Consider the following 21764-nt stretch of genomic DNA (forward strand, 5'->3'; position numbering starts at 1 on the left):
CGGAATGCATGGAAGCGGGGCATGGCTGTGACCACATAGCGGGAAGCGATGAGTGTGGTTCAGATGGAGACAAGGCAGGCGTGACTGAATGCCGGGAGCGCCAAGGGCTCAGGAACTGGAGGTAAGGTCGGAATACCGGCAGGGTCTAGGTTCTGATTCTTGGCCAAGTCTCACACAATAAGGCAGGGGGCCAGACATGGGGTTGGGGGCTGGTTAGGATGGGTTTCAGGTCGGCGGATTCGCCTATTGGCATTGGTTCGCCGCTGACGGAGCCCTGGGATTTGTCGGTCGTGACATTGTCCTTCCTCACCTAAGCTATTTTAATGGTTAATTAGAACTTGACTGCGCTGCATTTGTCGCAGTTTTCTATTTCAAATTCCTCATATTTACCATTAAGTTCGCTATGACTCGGTCATTCTGAATTCAAACTTCGCATTACTATGTGTATGGCTGCGCTGAGACCTTCAGCTGATTTATTCTATTTTTATCCAGTAACATTTAGTTGAAATGAGACTTGAAATGATAAATGAGTGAATTATTCAGGTTTAGAACCGAAAGGAAAAGTTGCTAGTAGTCAAAAATTGCTCAAACGAATGTATTATAGCTCTCCACTTCATTGGTATATCGTTCCCTAAAATTCCTGCCATGGTCCATTGTAGTTTAGTGGTGTTCGTGGATTTCATCCATCTCCCCTGATTCCCCTTTGTATTATTGCATCCTAGTCCTCCATATATATTGTTCGTTGTTATCGTAGGTCGTCCTCGAAGATATCATATTTTTATGTATTTTATTTGGGGCTCTGGACCTCTAGAAGCTGTCTTCCCACACGTTTTCAGGTTTCTAACTTCATGTCCTTGTATCTCGTTCATTTCTGAATGGTTTTTCACGTTCTTGGTATCATAAATTTCCATTTATTCCCACCTTTCCAATGGTACTAAAGCTGTGTTCTATTTCTTGGTATTCGTCGAGTTAGCAAAAGTTCGCATGCACATTTGGTAATCACATGCATCGTTCCCATGGTCGTTCGTATGTGGGTGCCGTTTCTGTTTAATTGTTCAGGATTTATGATATGCTCCGGTGTTTGTATCCTTCATATGGGCTTCCGTGATATATTTCAGATTTTTCCCTGATGATCTAAGGTTGTTTTGTACTTTCCATGCTTTGTTTTGACTGGGGTCTTCCTTATTTGGATGGAAATTGGTCTTCGCAATCTGCTGAAGTGCAGATCTCGGTTCCGATGGCCAGTTCCCTTCGCATCGCCACCCTCACATGTCTTTAAACATGATGCAGATTTCTATATTCCCATCTTTGGTATAACTTCACAACGGCTGGACCGTTTAGGCTGAAAATTTGCATATCTATAGTTTCCTATTTATCATAATTTCCGTGTAAATTTCGTTGTATGTTTTAATTATGGATCCTACGTAAACGTCGTCTTTTCCCTGAGCCCGGACTTTTGATGTCACTTTTCCCATTATTGGATATCTCATTGATGCGTGATCCTTTTATTATGAAAGTTTGGGTGGATTAAGATTAGATCCCTTCCTTTCTAATGGGCTATCGAGCTTGTCCCGGTCGTTGCTACTTGTTCTTCGCGCTTGCCTTTTAAATGTTGTCCTCATTTTCTGGGAGTTTTAGTCATTTCTCCGTCGTTTATGGGTAGTTTTCCCTGTAATTACTTTCATTGAGTCCGTTTGGGGGACATCTACATTCCCTATTATAAACACGACTTTGAATTTTGCATTAGTTCCTAAGGAATCCTTGTTCCGTGGTACTTCCATCCTCGGCTACATGTGCAGGCATGGGAAAGTAGTTTCCGTGGAGGTTCTCTGGTTGTTTTTATAGTCAAATCTTGGTCGACTGTCGTAATTCTTTGTTTTATATTTGCTATGAATTCCCCGAGAATTCCGTCTTGTTGATGCTAAGCTTGAAGTATTTTTGCTAATTTTCTTTCTTCCAATTTATTGTATGTATGTCAGGGCTTGGTCCTCGATCGGGGACAGCCCAACCTCAGGCCTAGGTGTGTGCAGTGTTCCAGGTGGCTGGGTGCTAGACCCTGTCCTCAGCTCCTCAAACTCACTGAAGGGACTAAGCAGGGATTGAGTTGTCATGTATTACAGAGGGTAACTACAACTTGCCTAAGCAGGGATTGAGTTGAGAAGAAGGGTAAGTCTCCCTATTCCCTGCTTGGCTACTATAAAAGGGAAGTGTACTGTACAGTTTGTAACATGACTCTGGGTAGAAGCCAAGCATGTTCCCGCGACTTGGAAAAGGTGTCACATGGGTTAAGGCAAGTTGCTCGCCTTGACCCACGTGATTTTTCCCACGGGCTCACATGCGGGCTGAAGTTGTGAGAGATATGTAGGGATGGGGAGGTCAGGGAAGTGGGGGAAGTCTGGGAGGGTGGTTCTGGGGTGTGGTTGGGTGCCCTGACAGTGGGGTCAGGGGCTGATCCCTGACAATGTAGTTGTAAAAATTCGTAAAAATTCAGGTTCTTCTATTTTTCTCATATCTACTTGTTGTATGGGGTTTTTGATTTATCTGGAATATTTCTATAACGGGTTTCCATAGTGTGACCGTTATTTCTCCTACACCATCAGTGGTGAACCAATGCCAATAGGCAAATCCACCAACCCGAAACCCATCCTAACCAGCCCCAACCCAATGTCTGGCCCCCTGCCTTATTGCATGAGACTTGAGACTTGGCCAACAATCAGAACCTAGGCACTCCTGGCATTCAGTCCCTCCAGTTCCTATGCCTGCCTTGTCTCCATCTGAACCACACTCATTGCTTCCTGCTATGTGGTCACAGCCATGCCCCGCTTCCATGCATTCCGCACCCTCTGCCCACTTCCATGCCCTCTGCCACTCCTGGTTGACCTCCACACCCTGTAGTCAGGTCAACACTCCCCTCCGTACCTTTGCTGGCCATCACACTGCAGGCGGGCTAGAGATCTAACCCCCTAAATGCGAGCAAATTCGTGGGGAGGGAGTCTGGGATATCCTGAGCTCATCCTAGGTTTGGTCCGGGTGCTAACAAAACAAAAACAATCACAAAACTCGCTAAGAATTACGTACCCCTGGTCTGTCTTGGACAATTGTCAGGGACTTCCTTATAATACTCAAAGAGTCAAGCTTAGAATTTCTCTCTTTTCCTTGGATCTCTCAGCACTACAGTCTCTTGTAGTCAAAAAGGGAGGTCGCTTTTCCATTCCTACATGTACAAGCTTTTAAACACATGGAATGGCAATAATGTGGAAAAACAAATGAAAGGAAAAATATAAAATGAAGGATTGTTGTTACGGACACCATGTGGACCATTAAGTACAGCCGATAAGTCCAACAGCCAACGTGGAAGTTCAATAAAAAGAAACAGGAGTGATAAGCGGGCCATATCCGCTAATAATTGCCATTCTCCACCAATTTCCACCATCACACTACACTCATCTGTCTCTTCCTACCCGTAGCATCCTTTCCTGACCTCTCCATTCAATTCCCCGGGTTCGTAGCTTTCTCTCAATACTAAATTTGTCCCAAATGGTTGAGATTTGACTGAGTGGTGGGCGTGAGAATCGTAAAATTGGCCTGTGCACAGGGTTAGATGTCCCAAAAAGTGTTTGTGAGAGTCCCCATGTCAATTGGATCTTCATACACATCCTTTGTGATTTTTCTGAATTTTTCTGAGCACTCCGGAGTGCATTCTGGTTGTTTGTTTGCTTCGGTATGGCTTGTGATTTCCATATTGGGCCGAAAACCAGTTTCGCGATCTCCCGAAGTATGGATCTTGGCTCCACCACATGGGACTTTCGACACCGCCACCCTCACGTGCCTTTCAACATTGTGCGGAACCTTGCAGTAAGATGAGAAATCGTCACCACCATTGTTCCACAACGGCTGGGTCGATCTGGACGAAATTCGGGGAATCCATAGTTATGATTTTTCTCTATTTTCTGAGCCCTTGATCGTCTTCTGGCGGCCAGTAGCGCCAAGCGTAGTTTTTGGGCTGAACCAATTCAGTACCAGCACATTATGCGCAATTGTACCCTGTAATAAATGAAATAAAATGTTCTTATGCACCATTGGCATTGGTAGGTGATCATCGCATATGGGAAATCCTTAAGGAACATAAAACCGCAAAAATGCTGGCAGTGTAGGGTATAGTAGGTTATCCTGCCTACAACGCTGTCCTCATTTGTGACAGCACTGACAGACCACCCTCTGTTGCGGACTTATCAGCTCCACGCTGATTCCCACATCCCATTTCATGGACTTGTGTCGGTGCCGTGCACCGACCCCGCATTTCCTTTGGCCTTTTGCCACTTGGCAGCTTATCATTCATTCCTCCGAGTGCCTATTATGTTCACCCATTTCATTCACTTAACTGGCATTTGATCCATGTGCTATTGCACTTTCCTATTCATTCATTTAATCTGTCAATATTGGTACTTGATCCGCTTTGACTTTATTCATTCCTTGCCTCCCATTTCCCGGGTTCTCATCCTTGGTTTAGTTTGACAAGTCCCCACTCATTTCCACTTATTTCCACACCAGACGGACCGGTCCCTCTTTTGATTTCTCTTACCTACTTATACCTTGTAAATACTTTCAGGGACCTCAGTCTGAAATCAACTAGAGTACCCCCCCTATTCTGATCTGAGTCCGTGCTCATGGAGTCCATGCTCCTCCTACAGGTCTGCTCCACTCGCAAGTCTTGTTTGAAGTCCACTGTAAGTGTCAATCTGTAAATATGGGATCTCCCCCAGATGTCAAGCTCAGGGCACAGTGCTCCACTTGAGTCGCTGAGGCCGCGATCCCACTCTGCTAACCTTGAACAGCGCTTCCGGACGCGCCACATATTTCCACCTGCATATCCACATGTGCATGCTCCAACAGATTTCTGCCAACACCTCCGACCTCGACTCAGACAGAAACCCCATCTGTCTTCAGTCTGTCTTCTGACAGCATTTCCGACTCTGACAGTAATTCCGACTCTGACAATATTCCCGTCTCTGACATTGTGGCCCCTTGACATTCAATATCTGGCTGGGTGCGCCATGCAACGAGATGGGAATGGCTGGGAAAGATATCACAGTGATTGGGCCTGCAAAAACCTCCAGAAATTAGGTTTAGAGCTCTCATCAGGACATGGCTCTCAATTATGCACATTAATAATAACCATTGGATCACATTCCTCATTTCCCCCATGGAATCAACTATCTACCTTGCCGATTCTTTATGATGGCCAACAGAAGATAATGGGCCACTGTCAGAGACCAGGTTTGGGATGAATGGAGACATCCCTGTGAATGGAGGGCTTTGGCCTGTCAGTGTCAGGGCACATACCCTGACTTAGCCCGGACCCGGACCCGTGTCCGGACCCGCTCCACTTCCCGTGCACTTCCTGTGCCACATGCTCCGCGCACCGCATGATCCGACCCCGGATCCCACCTCATGTGACTTCCGGGTATCCCCGGAAGTTTTCGCCATATTGGGGCCACTGTGGGAAAGTGAGAAGTTAACCTTCTTCTCACTTTCTTACCCACAGTAGAGTCATTGCCCTGGACAGGGCTGTTCATAGGTTAGGCTGTGGGCTATAGAGAGAGGGGTCATGGGGACCCGGGGTCCATCCCCTGACAGTCAGAGTCTGCATGTCAGTTCACACGTAAGAGTCTCCCTGAGAAACCAGTCATTGTTAAAGCTGGGGAGCCAACCCAGCTGGCGATAAGGCCTTATATACATGATTACCACCAATCACAAGAGCGTGGCTACAATGGAGATAACATAGAAGGACGACATGAAAGAGGAAGATAGATCATGCAGAAAAGGGGCTGATAACAGGTAAGGGGTGATGTGATAGCGGAAATAGCTTATTGAATACAACCTGCATTCTAACTACAGCAAATCACATGCAGATATCAGCTTATGGGTACTCAACCTATCCAGGTAGAGGTTAGGGCCAGTGTCATGGCCATGCATTCCGGCCCATTAGCCACCCATCCTGATGCTGCCTGAGCCCATCCTGCTGCATGAGCATGAGTGCGAGCCCTGACCCTCATCCCTATTCTCCTTGAGGACCCCCTGCTCACCCCCCCACTTGCCCCTAGGCTCCCCTGCACCTGGCTGACTCCACTCCAGCCACACCAGCCTTCCCACCCTGAGTCCGCCTCTGGCACTGTGCCCAGCATGACTCCTTCTACCTTGCCTGCTTGGCCCTCACCGGACTGCTATCATTCCCATGCCCAACTCCGAGTCTGGCACCACTATGATACCATTGCTGCTATCACAGCCCTATGCTCTTTCTTGTTTATCTATTATTGTTTGTTTTGACCCACAGTCATTGCCAGCCGCTATGCAGCCAACTCCGTTCCCTATTCATATTTGCTTCTGGACCCTTTGGCCTTCAGCCTGGGTCCGCTTCCATTCATTCTACCTTCATATATATATCCTGTATGCTACATTATAGTACCTTAGCTCTAATATCGATTTTACCACAACTCCCCAAGTCCTGACCCCAGCAAGGCAACCCCAGTGAGTCTGAAATGAGGGCCAAGAGACGGCTAGGGGGCACAGCACTCCTTTAGAGTCACTGAGGCCAAATGCCCTACCATCAGGCCTTGTTCACAGCATTGCGGCCATCATGGCCTATAGTGGCCCACAATGGTGACCCTCCCAGACCTGTGTCTAACAGCCAGCTGGATAACCAGGCATGCCCTGACATGGCCTCAGGGACTGATGCCAGGAGTGCTGTGCCTAGTAACACATTGGTGCCCTAATTTACAGACTGAGAGGGAACTGTAGAAGAGGGGGAAAACTCTAGTTGATTTTATCACTGAGGTGTAATGTATCTACAGGTTAGGTATATATATAGTTACAGAGGGAGTCTAGGTGGCAGGCCTGTAAATGGAAAGGGCTGGGCGGAGTGGACCTAACAGGGTTACAGGTTAGCTGACTGAATAATACCAATGACTTGGGTTATGGGGTTTAACAGATTAGTGGGTTATAACCCAGAAGGGATCAGTCTGAAGGTAGACTTGCAGGGCAGGCAACTAAGTTACCCAGCAAAGGCAGGGGTGCACTTGCAGACATTGGAGCTGTCTGGAGACCTTCAGAGTTCTGTACTTAGGGAGGTGTAGGTAATATGAAATGAGTGGGTGGTGACCATCAGGGGAGTCGGAGGGGATTGCGGAAACCAGAGGTTTTGAGGTTAGTGACAAAGGAGTGGAGGCAATCTGGAAGGACTGGAAGTGGTGGAAGGTGATGGCTGTGGATGGATATGACAGCCACCAGCTGCAGTGGAAGAGACAGTTGGTATTCTCAGTGGTGGCTGACTGTATCATGTTTGGGCTCTAATCAATCAATTTTGCCATTTCAGATTGTGTGGCTGCCAATTGCTCACCAAAGAGACTCCACTTCATGTGGTTTCTGTCAGGGCACGGCCTAACTGGCTACCCTGACCCCCTATGCCGGAAGGGAGTTGCCGTCAGACGATCCAGAGAGATCCGAAGAATGCAGGTAATCTCGCTTAGCTTTCGCTTAGCATCCCGCTTCTATCTTCCGTCCACATGTCACCCCTTTCCCACACCTCGCTTACGATTATCCAAATGAATAGCTATCTTTTCATGTCGTCATTCTATCGGCTGTTCCTTATCTCGTTTGTAGCCGTGCTCTAGTGGATAGCGGTATCCATGTATATAAGCTCTATCTCCGCTGAAGGTGGCGCTTCAGCGTTAACAACGACTAGGATTCTCGGGAACGCCTTTATCGTCGTGAACTGACACGCAGTCCCTGACAGTTTCTTCGCTCTCGATGCTCTGATGCATTGTCTCATCCCAACGAAATTTCACCTCTGTACCAGTGATGTGTCAGGGATTGTGGGGGATCCTGAGTGTCCACTCCAGGCATGCATGCTGGGCACAGTGGGAAGCCATCTGAGGTGTCTGGGCTGGATGGATTAACAGTACATTGATACTGTTAGAGACTGGGCACAAGACGAAGGATATGTCTCTGTGGTGGAGGGCTTCAGCCTCAGCGACTCGGACCAGGAGTGCTGTGCCAAGTTACACATCTGTGCCTTAATTTACTTACTGGCAGCGAGAACTAAAAAGGGGGATTAACTCTAGTCGATTTTATCACTAAGGTGTAACCTACCTACAAGTTAAGTATATATAGGTACATAGAGGGCAGGCCCATGAATGACAGGGCCGAGCGGAGCGGAGCTAATGGAGTTAAATGTTAGCCGACTGAATATTACCGATGAGTTGGGTTACAGGGTTAGTGGAATGGCAGGCTATAACCCAGAAATGGAAAGGAGGGATAGGCCTGAAGGTAGACTTGCAAGGCAAGCAAGTGAATTGCCCAGCAGGGGTGGGAGTGCGCTAGCAGACATTGGAGCTGTCCGGAGGCCTTCAGGGTTCTGTACTTAGGGAGGTGTAGGTAATATATTGAATTGAGGGGGTGGTGACCATCGGGGGGGTCGGAGGTGATTGTGGAAACTGGAGGCTCCAAGGTCAGTGATGAAGGACCAGAGGGAATCTGGAGGACTGGAGGGGATTGAGGATGATGGCCATGGATGGATATGACAGATACAAGGGAAAGTCATCTGTGTGAATAGAAAGAATAAACAGAAAGAGAGTAAATGGGAAGAAGGAAATAAAGAAAAGGGAAGAGAGAGAAAAGGAAGAGAGGAGAAGAGAGAGGAGGGAGGAGGGAGAGGGATGGGTAGCAGGGCAGCAGGTGAAGTGGGGCCAGGTGGAGCTGGGCCAGGTGGGTGTGCCCTGACATGATGACACAGCAACACTGCACATTGAATTTCTCACATCAATCCTTGACTGCCATGACACACTGGTAAGTGTCAGGGCACACCAGCCAGACCTGGCTCCACCCAGCCCCACCTGACCCGGTACCCCACTGTCCACCCCTCCTCAACCTCCTCCCCCTTTCCTCTCCCCCTCTTCATTTCTGTTTCCTTATCTTCTTTCTATTTTACTTCTTCCTTATCTTCTCTTTATTTTACATGGACAACCTTTCCTTGTATCAATGTACCATTGACCCACCGGCAGTGTGCCCACAACACACCTGGCCCAGACACCTTGGGCGACTCCCCACTGTGCCCAGCACACGTGCTCACACCGGATGCCCTCAGGATCTCCCACAGAGACACCTGGGTGGTTACGGCTGTGTGCAAGGGTGATGTGGCATCCATCAGGTGACCTAAGCCGCATGTACATAACATACCTGAAGTGGGAACCGAAGAAGTAGCCTTCTTCTCATCTTTCCACTTCAGGTAAGTAGTATAGCATTCCCCTTTTAATAACAATGACATCTTTCCACTTCAGTCTAAGTGGCCAGGGACCATTGTCCCACATTGGGCCTGTCAGTACGCATGCCCGATCCACCCCCTGCCAGGCTCTCAGCCCTGGATGCTACACCCAGGCTCCCTTGACCCTGGACAAGTCCCTGACAGTAAGTGACAAAGCACAGCCATAATCCCACCACTCCATTACCAGGCATCCTCGCCTATCTCAGAAGGAAATGCTCCAGCGACAAAACTAATGCCAGTGGCAGCAGCCTCAAATGCAGCAATCAGATCAACAATGATGTCGGTCCAAGTGACAGTGGTGCCACCACCTGCAGCTTCACTGCAAGTCATTGCCATGCCAGCAATGATTCTTTTAGGACTGAACATTGGGTGTGAGGTCTCAGGGGGGTCGCTCAGCACACCAGACTGTATGTGATACAATGGTGTTTATAATTATGATGGTGTTAAGCGGTAACTGGAAGTTGCCGCTTAGCCATGTGACTCAATGTACACCGTTGTTACATCAGACTCGGGGTTCGGGGCAATTGCCCTGACATTCTCCCCCTTTGTGTTGCATATGTGATGCATACATGGTTTTTTAAGAAGAAATAAATGAATTCAAAGTGAAAAATATTGTTTTAAAGAAAGTTTATTATTGCCACTTTAAAGTGGGTGATGTGTACATTTAGGAAGGATGGGAAAGAAAGAAAAAAATGAAGGGGTGTGGGGCCATTACTTTAAAGTAAATGGCAATACACGGATATCATGGGAAAGAGAGGGAAAAAATAGAAGAAAAAGGAAGTTTCGAGAATAGATTTCAACCCAAAGATTATATATCTCTGGTATTCCTCCTCACTTGTTCCATGAGGAGTTGTGTGTAAATGGTGTTTATACACAGGTGGTGGTGGATGTGGGTTAGATGGAGTAGAAGTTTCCGCAATTGTTACTTGCAGTTCCTCACATACAATATTGTGTGTGGGGCCTCAAGTTGGGGGAAGGTGTTTTCACAGGCACCTCAATGGCATATTACCATGTCACTTTCCCTTTCTTTGAGGGTAGAGTTATTGCCCCAGAGGAGGGTTTTCCTCCAGGTTGTTCATCTGGACATCTGATTGCTGCATCGGATGCACTGATGTAGCCCCAGGCTACATTGTCAAGCTGTGGACTCGACAAAGTGGGCACTTTCTGGGTGGGAGTGGGTTGTTGTGTGCCACTTGGCTCAGGTGTAGATGCATCTCTGTTATACCTAATTGGCCCATTTCTATAGTGTTCAGGTGCAGGAGAGGGCCATGACATCGAAAGAGTGTTACAGTCAATGTAACAGAAGTTATAACAGTGGTGTTTACAATAACACGGACAGGAGTGTTTTTGGGTAGTAATTGTTGGTTAAGTTGTTATTATATACATGTCACGTGATAATATACTGTACAGAGGCCATAAGAGGCTAGAAATGGGAATTTCCCATTTCCATAACAATCTCTCTCCCAGTATTTGGAAGCTTTCACTTCCCACCCTGCAGCTTTTGCAGCCCATTCCTCAGGAGTCCTGAGTGGTTTGAACTGGGCCTTCACATAGGCAGCTTTGCCTAGACTTTCCCAGGAGATTTTTCCCCTGTTCTCCAGGGAGTCGTAATCCTCCACGAGTTTTGCAATACTCAGGAGTTCCAAGAAATATTTCTCGGTTTCCTTCACTTGTTCACAAAGGACTTTGTGTACCTTGCCACTTTTAAAGGTGGCTTCGGCCTGTTTGTACCATTGTACAAATGCTTTTCCACTCACGCTTGTCCACCAAGCATATGCAGCATCATGCACTACTTCTGACCCCACTGTTCTCCTCATGGGGAAGTTGGGGTTGATTGTTACATCAACAGGAGCTTGTCAGGGTCGTGCGTGCTTGCAACGAAGGATGCCCCAGAAACCTAATCGATATCAAAGCTGGGGGACATGCCCATGCCAGCACACAGTCACATATACACAGTAGAGGTGGTAACTAGTCAACTAGCTAATAACCGGTAGTATCGGATCAAGAAAGATAGAAGATCATGTGGCATCATAACTGACAGCCGCAGATCGGATCAGATTGGAGATGAAGAAGAAAAGAAGTAGAAGCTGATGGAGATATGGGTCATGTGGCAATGCGCTACTTGCGCTAGCTACCCAAAGGCATGCCCTGACAGAGCTTTGACTTTGCCAAACTCATTGAGTTTGGCAGTCTTGTATAATATGTGGACACTTCCCTGCAGGGTAGCTTGCCCATAGGGTGCTGAGGTACTCAGTGGCCTGCTGCCTCTGGCAGTGGTCCCTGCTTTGGGGGTCTGCCATCAGTGTGTCAGGGACTTGTCCAGGGTCAAGGAGGCCCAGGTGTAGCATCCGGCACTGAGAGTCTGGCAGGGTGCAGATTGGGGGTGCATACCAACAAGCCCGATATGGGACAGTAGTCCCTAGCCACTTAGACTGAAGTGGAAAGTTGAGAAGAAGGCTACTTCTTCGGTTCCCACTTCAGGTATGTTTATATACATGCGGGATGCCACATCACCCTCACACACAGCTGTAACCACCCAGGTGTCTCTGTGGGAGATCCTGAGGGCATCCGGTGCGAGCATGTGTGCTGGGCACAGCGGGAAGGTGCCCAGGCCAGGTGTGTCATGGGTGTGCTGCAGATGGGTCAATGGTACATTGATACAAAGAAAGGTCGTCCATGTAGAATAAAGAGAAAATAAAGAGGAAGTAGAAGTAGGAAGAAAGTGAGGAAACAGAAATGAGAAGAGGGAGAGGAAGAGGGGGAGGAGGTGAGGAGGGGTGGATAGCAGGGTACCAGGTCAGGTGGGGCTGGGTGGAGCCGGGTCAGGTGGGTGTGCCCTGACATGGAGTCAGGGACACGTCCGGGGTCAAGGTGGTCCAGGTGTAGTGTCTGGTGCTGAGGACCTCACAGGGGGTAGACCAGGCATGCATACTGGCAGGCCTGATGTGGGACAGCTGTCCCTGGCCACTTAGACTGAAGTGGGAATGATGAGAAGAAGGTTACTTCTTCAGTTCCCACCCCAGGTGTGTTTATATACAAGCAGCTTGGGTCACATGAGGTCTGCCACATCACCCTGCACACAGCTGCAGTCACCTGAATGTCCCCATGGGGGGTCCCAAGGGTGTATGCTGCATGCACACATACTGGGTTGCGCCCTGAGCCTGTCCAGGGTGCCTGGGGCTGGGCCTGTCATGTGCATGTTGCAGGCAGGGCAATAGTACATGGATATAAAGGAAGGGCATCCATGTAAGATAGAAATAGAAATAGAAATAGGGGAGAAGGTAGAGAGAACAGGGAACAGAAAAGGAGAACATGGAATGAAGAAGGGGGGAAGAAGGGGAGTACCAGGTGGTACCGGGTGAGGTGGGTCCGGGTGGAGGCAGGTTGGGTGGGTGTGCCCTGACAGTCGGTTGCCTACCGCTCTCCCTCTTCCCCTTGACATGGGTTTGCCCTTATGCAACCTGGACAGGGTCACCTGACCATGGGGTGGCAGGATAGTCAGTGCCCCACCCCTTGGTGTGCTAGTCCCTGCATGGGGTCATGCCTCATGAGGCCCAGCTGTCATATCCATACCAACTCTGCCCAACCTCCAACCTACTCCGTCACCGTTCTGGTTCATTTCTGGTTTGTCCTCTCCCTCACCTCCACCTCTGATCTCTGGTACCTTCTCCAGTACCCTGTATCCTCATCATAGAAGATTATTAATATTTCTATCTACCCAACATTACTATGGACCTCCTAGGACCTCTGCCAACCCCGCAAAGGTTTTCCCATTACCCAATAGCTGTCACTAATCCCACCCTTCACTTACCCACTCCACAGGGCTCGATAAGGTAATTCTTTCACGAGCTTGCCAACCTGGCAAGTGGGTAAGTCCATCTTGGGTTTTCCCTTTCTTCTCATATTTGTCCTATATTATGTATATAGGTCATGTACTGTAGTTGATGGCACTTCAGTGCAACATCGATGACTAAATCCCCCAGAGTTTGCACCCTCCCATTCTGAAGTTAAGGACCCAACAATAGCATAATCAAATGTTGGCACAGTGCTCCCCTCTGAGTCGCTGAGGCCATGGTCCCTCCACTTGTCCTCTACCTCCAGCCTCCCTTCCAGGGAAAGGTCCAGACACGCTTGTTCCCTTTTTGCTGTGTTCTGACACTGGCACTGTATCCCCTCCCCCTGACCTGGGAGGCCCCCATCATAATGGGTTTGGCAGCAAGATCTGCCAGTGCACACGCCTCTTCGAACTCGTGTTTTAATAATTCGATCTCCCTCTTCTGGAGATCGACTTCTCTCTCTGTATCTCTCAGAGAGGCAAAGATGCCTTTGGCATTTCTGTGTGCTCTATTGTATTCACGCCTCCAATGGGCGCAATTATTGCAGGCATCATCTGACACCCTCAAGTTGTCAGACCATGCCTGTTTGGATGGCCTGGATGAGGAGCCGCTGTCACTCCCTCATCTCCCTCCTATGAGGGACTTCATCTCTTTCAACTCCTGATGGAGTTGACCCATCTGGGCAGCTACCACTGATGCAATAGCTGATTCCCAGCCTACATTTGGCTGGGGTGTTGTCGGACCTGGGCCAAATTGGCCGATCCAGGGAGTGATTTGGCCAGGGAAGTTCCCTGGAGAGTAGGCCTGGGGCTGCAGCAGCAATTGACTGACGTTGCAAGCAGGGTAGCTGTGAGGTCTCAGTGGGGTAGCTCAGCACACAGAGCCATAAGTGATACAAAGATGTGTATTTTACGGTGTGTGTAAGCAGTTAACGGAAGTTACTGCTTACCCACATGACTATATGTATCTTGTAATCACATATGGCTCGAGGTTCGGGGCTATTGCCCTGACCGTAGCAGAGCACAAGGGGTCAGGGACCAGATAGGAATGGATGCACGGCACAGCAGCGCACCAACCTACCACAACCACCACCACCTCAACTACTTCACACCACACCTACTCCCACCCAGCAGGATGAGAAATAAAAAGGGGGCCAGCAAGCGGCTTCCTGGACAGAATCAAGACCAAACTCAAAACTCAACTGGACTCGGTGTCCTATAACTTGGTGTGGATCTCCCTGAGGACACTGTGAGGCTACCTTGCCTCCCTCAAGACTACTGCACTCGACCATGCCTCCAGCACACTTCACTTGGTGACCAGATCTAAATGTAGCAGAGGGGAAATCTCTGTATCTAGCCAATATTATATACAAACGACCCTGAAAACACGTCTGCAAGCTTCCAGCATGTTCCATATGACTCATCTGGTCACGTCACAAGAGAAAATAGAATAGGAAACACAATATCACAAGCAACAAAATATAAAACAATAGAAAGTGGCCACAGAAAAACCCAACCTGCACCTCCAGCCCAAACCACTCGACACAACTGCGCTCCCTTCATGTCAACCAACTCGCCTAAACTACAGCTATCCAACGCAACAAACCACATCCAATTTGATGGAGAATTGAGTGAGATTGAGGTGGGGAATATCCGGCACATTTTCCCTAACTTTCCAACCACATGTTGCCAAGGTCCCAAAATTGGCACATCCTCCCGACCAGCCACACCATAAACAATGGATATTTATTCCCATTTTTCTGAAGCCTGAGGGATGCCAGGGACCATCTGTGTACCCCATTTCCCACGCATGCACAATGAACATGTGACATGCATCGTGATACACAACTGGAATCTGCATATCTCTGTGAATACTTCACCGATTCTCCTTGCGTAACGTGCATTTGAATTGCCTCGATGTCCTCTACCATCCGTACTATAACCTCATCACCTAATTTCTACCTAACTTTCCATTGTATGTTTTCCTAACATTTATTCTTCATGAAGGACCAGATATTTAGCTGGTTTTGGGATGCCCATGGCTACCCTCCTACAACATTCGGCATGAATATCGATAGATATTCCACCATTCCCAGGAATCTTAAGAATCCTGTGTGGTCTACTGGCTCTTGCCAGTTGCAGATTTTTTCCATTTTATCTGCTTGAGCGTGGATGCCTTGTTCATCCATGTGGCTTCCTAGAACGTCTAGGATTGGAGCAAACAGCTGGAATTTCTTCCGGCTTATGTAGAACTTCACCCCCTTGAGGTGAGGGAATAACCACAATAGTGCTTTATTGTGGTTCTTCACCAAGCTTGTGCTGGTAATATCATCGAACCAGACATGTAGATGTTGTAGGAGAAATAACGGTCACCCTATGAAAACTCATTATGGAAATATGCCAGAAAAATCACAAAAACCCCCATATGACAAGTAGAATAGAAGAACCTGAATTTTCATGAATTCTTACGAATTATTATGACTACATATGACAAATACGAAGAAAGAAAATTAATAAAAATACTTCAAGCTTAGCATCAACAAGACAGAATGCTCGGGAGACTTTATAGCGAATATCAAACAAGGAACTAGGTCAATCAAGTAAGATTTGACTATAAAATCAACCAGAAAACCTCCACAGAAACTACTTTCCCACGTCCGCACATGTAGCTGAGGCTGGCAGAACAAGGATTCCGTAGGAACCAATGCAAAACTCAAAGTTGTGTTTATAATAGGGAATGTAGATGTCTCCAAAATAGACTCAATAAAGGTAAGTTCAGGGAAAACTACTGATAGATGATGGAGAAATGACCGAAATTTGCAGGAAATGAGGACAACATTCAAAAGGAAAGCGCAAAGAACAACCAGTAATGACCGAGACAAGTTTGATAGCCCATTAGAAAGGAAAAGCTCCATTTTTAATCCACGCAAATTTTCATAATAAAAGGTTCATGCATCAATAAGATATTCATTAATGGAATGAGCAACATTAAAGTCATAGCTCAGGGAAAAGTCGACGTTCACGCAAAATCCATATTTAAAACACATAACGAAATTTAAATGGAAAATATGATAAATTAGAAACTACCACTGTGCGAAGTTTCAGGCCAAACGGCCCACCCATTGTGAAGTTATGCCAGCAACAGGAATAGAGTATTCCGCACTATGCTTGAAGACATGTGAGGGTGGCAATGCGAAGGTGTCATATCCATACAACTCTGGACCTCCACTCCTGTTTCTGGACCTCCATCTCCTCCTCCAGAACTCCACATCCTCCACCACCTCCTCCCCCTGTTGGTTGTTGAGAGCCCACTCTGCCTCTGGCTCCAACACAACGTCCAACACTACCTCCGATCCGACTCCAGTTTACCCGAGTCCGATCCCAACCTTGTACCTTCCAGACCAGAGTTTGTGATGCTCCACACCTCCGGCTCTGGACTCCTGTACTGGAACCCCATCACACCTCCACCTCTGGAACACCAGTCACATCTCCGCCTCTGGACTTTGACCTCCTCCTCTGTCTTATCTCCTTGTATTCCTTATTACATTTCATTTATTACGTTTGCCAATATTCCGGACTTAGACTTCCGACTCCGGACCTCTGGAACTTACTCTGGACCCTGCAGTCTCTACTGTATGGTGTCATTTAATCCTCTTGTTGCCTCTTCCTTATTTAGACAGCTGCTTCCTTTCCATATTAGTCAGCTGTCATTCCCCACAACCCCCTCCACTCCTTCCCCTCTTGGCCTTGCCCTTTTGGGAAGCACCATAGAGTCCCACCCCTTGACCCTTGGGGTTGTTCCCTCATCCAGTCCCCCTTTGTCCTCCTTCCTGTTCTCTGACTCCACTCCTGTATCGTTATATATATACTCTGTACTTAGTTTCCTGTACCCCCAGTCTGAAATCGACGACCATGATGACTGGATTGTCCCCCCAAGAGACTCCCCCTGCTAACCTGAAATTAAGGACCACCTTAGACAACAAGCAACAGCACAGCGCTCCACCTGAGTCACCGAGGCCAAGGTCCCTTCATTCCTGAGTCCCTTCTCCACTTCTGGACAACTCCATGCTCCTCTAACAGAAGGGAACCAGCCATCGGAACCGAGATCCACACTTTGGGAGATTGTGAAGACCAATTTCTGTCTGAATAAGGAAAACTCCGGTCAAAACAAAGCACAGAGAACACAAAAACACCTTAGATCATGAGGGAAAAATCTGAAATAAATCAAGGAAGCCTGTATTGAGGATACAAACACTCACACATACAATAAATCCTGAATGATTAAACAGAAATGGTGCCCACATACAGATGAGTACGAGAACAACACACATGATTACCGATTGTCAAAAACCCATCGGTTATGGAAGAAGGGGTGAATGCGTGAGTCCGAATGCAGGCGGGGGCTCAACTAGAGGGGGGTCCGAGGGCTCCGGTGATGAACCGAAGCTCCTCAGGGAGCCCGGTTCTGCTGGATGGTACAAGAGGCTCTAAGAAGGACGCAGCCTCAGCGACTCGGAGGGAGCGCTGTGCCTCCATTACGTCTCTGTTAGTCCTTGTATTTCTTATGTCTGAGGTGTCTTGTAGAACGGAGACAGGAATCACTCAGAGGGACTTTGGGTGGCATTTTAGTCGAGATTAGAACTCAGGAACTACAGGTTCTAATCTACGTGTATTTATAAAAGTGGATGGGGAGGACTTTAGTCAAAGCCCGAAATGACAAAACGGGGAAAACACCGAAAGGTACCGAATGATACCGAGAGGTACCGAAAGGTTCCAAACGATATCTAAAACGGGGAACCGAGGTGTCGGGCCAAGGAGGGCGGAGTTGGAGGCCGGAAAATGGATGGGGAAGACAAATGGGGAAGGGAGGTTAGCCGACTGAATGGTAGTAAGAAGGTAGTCGTGCTAAGGATGGAAGATGACTAATAAGTGATAGCGTGAAGGAGATCACCGAGGGATACGGTTAGCTCCGAAAGCGGAGTTGCGTGTCCGAAGGATGTTGGGTGACTCCAATAAATGAAGTGGGCGAGGGAATGGTTTAAGGGCATGTCACGGGATGTCGGAGGTCCGTCAGGATATCGGAGCAAATCCGGGGTCTCCGAATGTTCCGACTCGGGACCGAGGTTCCGGGATGGGAGTAGCCAAGGTTCGGTGTGCCGCGACCAGACCGGAGCTGAGACAGCCAGGAGGGAAGGTGATTTGGAGAGTGGGGAGGCATGGTGTAGGGGATGGTGAAGTTGTTAGGAAGGTGTGATGTGGTGGGAGTGTGCAGGGTCGGTATTCCGGGATATGACATCGGCCGCTTTTTTGACCGCCTTGTGCCTCACCCGCTCATTCAGCTTTGCCTGCATCATGGCAGGCTCATCGTCCATCGCCTCCTGGATGTCCTCCTCCTCCCAGGACGCGATGTTGTGCAGTTCAAGAGTTTTGGACATAGAGGCGGGGTAATTGAGTAAGTCTGATGGTTAATGACTGGATTTGATCAAAGGATGCTTGGTTTTCACACGCGGATTCAAAATTCGGAATTGGCCGAACGATTCCCATGTGTACCAATTGGGTCTCCAGGGGCATCGGCCCTAAGAAGGGGATACTGTCACAACCCGACATACCTGCCACTTCCATCTACGCGTCCTAGTGCCACTTGGCCTGTCCCTCCCACTATCATCATCATCCATCCACCCATCCGTCCACCCATCACCCTCACCCGCACTTCCTCCCTCGCATGCATACCTTCCAACCTAGGTTGCCCACTTCATTGTTGTCCGCTCGCCAGCCGGACGGCTTGCTAGACGGCCGGATGGTTCTTTCTCTTTTGTCCGCTTGCGGACTATTGTTCTTCCTTTTGTTTCTTGCTTTCCTTTTGTTGACCAAGTTTGCCGATATTAACTATTTGTTTCTTCCTTCATTCATTAATATCGTGCTTGATCTGCCACTCCTTCCGGGCCAGTCTCATTTAGTTACTTGTGTTTATAATGCATGTAGGTTACACCGGATGTACCTCAGTTCATATATCGACTTGGATTCCCCCTCTAAACTCTTATCCTCATCATAAGGCTTCTGTCTGAAATTGGGACACCAACGTAAGAACGAAGCGCAGCGCTCCACCTGAGTCACTGAAGTTAAAGTCCTGCCCCTCTGACCTTACGAGCCCGGACGACCTTGCGCACCTCACGGGTCACCCGGAGAAAGTGCAGATGAGGGTGATGGATGGATGGGTGGATGGACAGATGATGATGGCAGTCAGCGGGATGGGCCAAGTGGCACTCAGACACATTGATGGAAGTGATGGATATGCTGGGTCATGACACACAGTAGGACTATGCCCTGGACAGGGCTGCTTACAGGATAGGCTGTGGGCCATAGAGAGGGGTCATGGGGACCCAGGGATCGTCCCCTGACACCAACTGACCTTCCTTCATTCTCTCCTTCAGTGTCAGCATATCTTTCAGTGGATTGTAGTACATACTGGGAGACTGTCATTGAGCTGAAAGTGTCCAATGTGTAGCATGATTTGAATGGTTCAGAAATTTCGGTTGCCACATCCCACTAGAAAGGTTGCTTCGCAACCATGACCTTGCTTGCACATCACATGACCCTACCCTCTTCCGTCATCCTCCATTGATAGAATGCATATTAGACCATGTGTGGTTGAATCAGAAGTAGAGATCTCAGCATTGCAGTCTAGTAATCATGTCTTTCACAGCAGTTTTCACACATATAATAATTGTTCTGAGTTGAATCAGTGTTTTAGGTGACATCAATAACACTAGGACAAATGCTGAAAATACTACGAAATTACTTATAACAGGAGGGAACAGAAGGGATGATTAATTTGCAGTGAACACATCGACAGAGCTTTTCTCAAGCTTTCGGCATTTTACAGGTGAAAAAGATGGACCTGAGAACTGGCACTTCAAGGGGGATCCATTGTTAGTGTGAGAGCTGACAAGAGGGGTTGGGGGTCAGAGGACAATAATCTCCTCGATGCATGTGGAGAAGGTCGCCTTTTTGCCCTCTGAGCTTCCAATTAAGTGGCAGGCATTGGTGAAAGAAATCTGCACAGTCACTCCTGGGAGAGTGCTTGCATGATCTGTTGGTGGGATGACTCCATCTCCTTCATGATACACACGTAAAGGATTGGTTTGCCATCTTGAACATCTTGTCATGCATGGGGACATTTTCCTGTGATACAGGCCAATGCTGTAAGCCAAATTCGGGAGCCAAGAAGCCGTCAACTACCACAAAACATGGTCAGCTCGCAAGTGATTAATGGAACGAACCTGAATCATCATCACCATCAGTGCTGTCATCGCCATCGTCATTGTTATAATCTTCCGGCAATGCCGCATTTGCAATTTTTTTACTTAATGAAATGCTAGTGTGTTACCAATGAAGATACTCACCTTTGCCTTTGTTTTCTGGGGTGCATGGCTCTGTTGGTGTTGTGCTGGGCCCTTTTTCCACCTCAGGATGTTCAGTCTCTCTTGAAGTTTCCGCAGTTTTGTCCTGAAGGACTCAAGGACTGTCTGCTGTGGCTGTTGAGTTGTGGCTTGTCTGAGTATGGATTATGTACTTACTTGCATTAGCAAATCTTAATGCAACTGCATGATTGCCTGGAGTAAGCTTGTATCGTGTTTTGGACTTGGCTATTATGTGGAGTCAGTTGCACATCAGACTTAGATAGCTACATGTACTCTCATACTCCTGCTGAGGAGTAGCCAGAAAACGAATATTATCCCAGCACGACTATAAGATAGCTTTCTCAGCGACTAAAGCAATATAACCAAATATGGAACTTCAAACATTCTATGAATCACCTTGATCTGAGGTGCATTTGCACCCTCCTCATTGACTAAGGAGTAATGGTGATGAGTACCACCCAGCATTAGGTTCTTGATGTATGTGGGGAAATCTTCGTATCCCAGCAAGCTTTCATCCATGATTCTTTCAAGTTGCGCCCATGCATTTGTTCTGGCCATCACCTCTTGGAGTGAGATATGGCCAAAATAGATCATCGCAGTCGATTGCTGAAATCCGCCATCTGGGACTAACTTGAATGGATGTCAGGAAACAGAGAATATGCTGTGGAAGGTGGCTGGTGTTGGGTTTAGCACTGACCTATCGGCACCCTTAGCACAGAGAACATGGCAGTGGCGAGCCTTTGCATATATCCATTCAACTTTAGATGTGATGTTCAGGCCCCCAAGGTATAGACCAGCAAGACACTGATGGAGCTCGTTGTTGGTGGAAAGAGAGGTCATCAAGAAAGGCCACAATAATCATCACTGAGAGGTGGGGGAAGTGGCAAAGTTAGTTGTTAGACCTTATTATACTCTGTTGCATGTCAAATGAGCATGTACTATGAGTATACTATTGGTGACACAGTACTTGCTCTGTGATACATGCTATTGAAAAGGTGACTGAATGAGGATTAGAGCAAGAGTGGGATGAAATAATGGAACGAACTTGGAGTCGAGCAATACCAATATGAATTTGATACCATTTATGGCAGGGTTAGGGTACCTCAGAAGTTTTGATGACCACACATGCGCTGGCTGGGCTACATGCGATGAGATCATTAAAAATGAGGGATCAGTTGAAGCATCATTG

General features: G+C 47.8%; 1 protein-coding gene across 1 annotated transcript; it reads right to left on the reverse strand.

Annotated features, from left to right (window-relative positions):
* Positions 1–20116: 20116 nt before the first annotated feature.
* On the reverse strand, positions 20117–21415 carry EI90DRAFT_3011564 (uncharacterized protein; the record flags this gene model as incomplete). The annotated part of the gene is made up of 8 exons (XM_039056475.1): positions 20117–20174; positions 20284–20354; positions 20435–20485; positions 20558–20703; positions 20732–20800; positions 20849–20900; positions 20972–21125; positions 21273–21415. 8 exons carry the CDS (start codon positions 21413–21415, stop codon positions 20117–20119), a joined length of 744 nt encoding a protein of 247 aa, XP_038922620.1.
* Between the last annotated feature and the right edge of the window lie 349 nt (positions 21416–21764).

The sequence above is a fragment of the Cantharellus anzutake genome (genome assembly GCF_015039405.1).
Source record: "Cantharellus anzutake strain C23 chromosome Unknown EI90scaffold_3, whole genome shotgun sequence".
Lineage (NCBI taxonomy): Eukaryota > Fungi > Basidiomycota > Agaricomycetes > Cantharellales > Hydnaceae > Cantharellus > Cantharellus anzutake.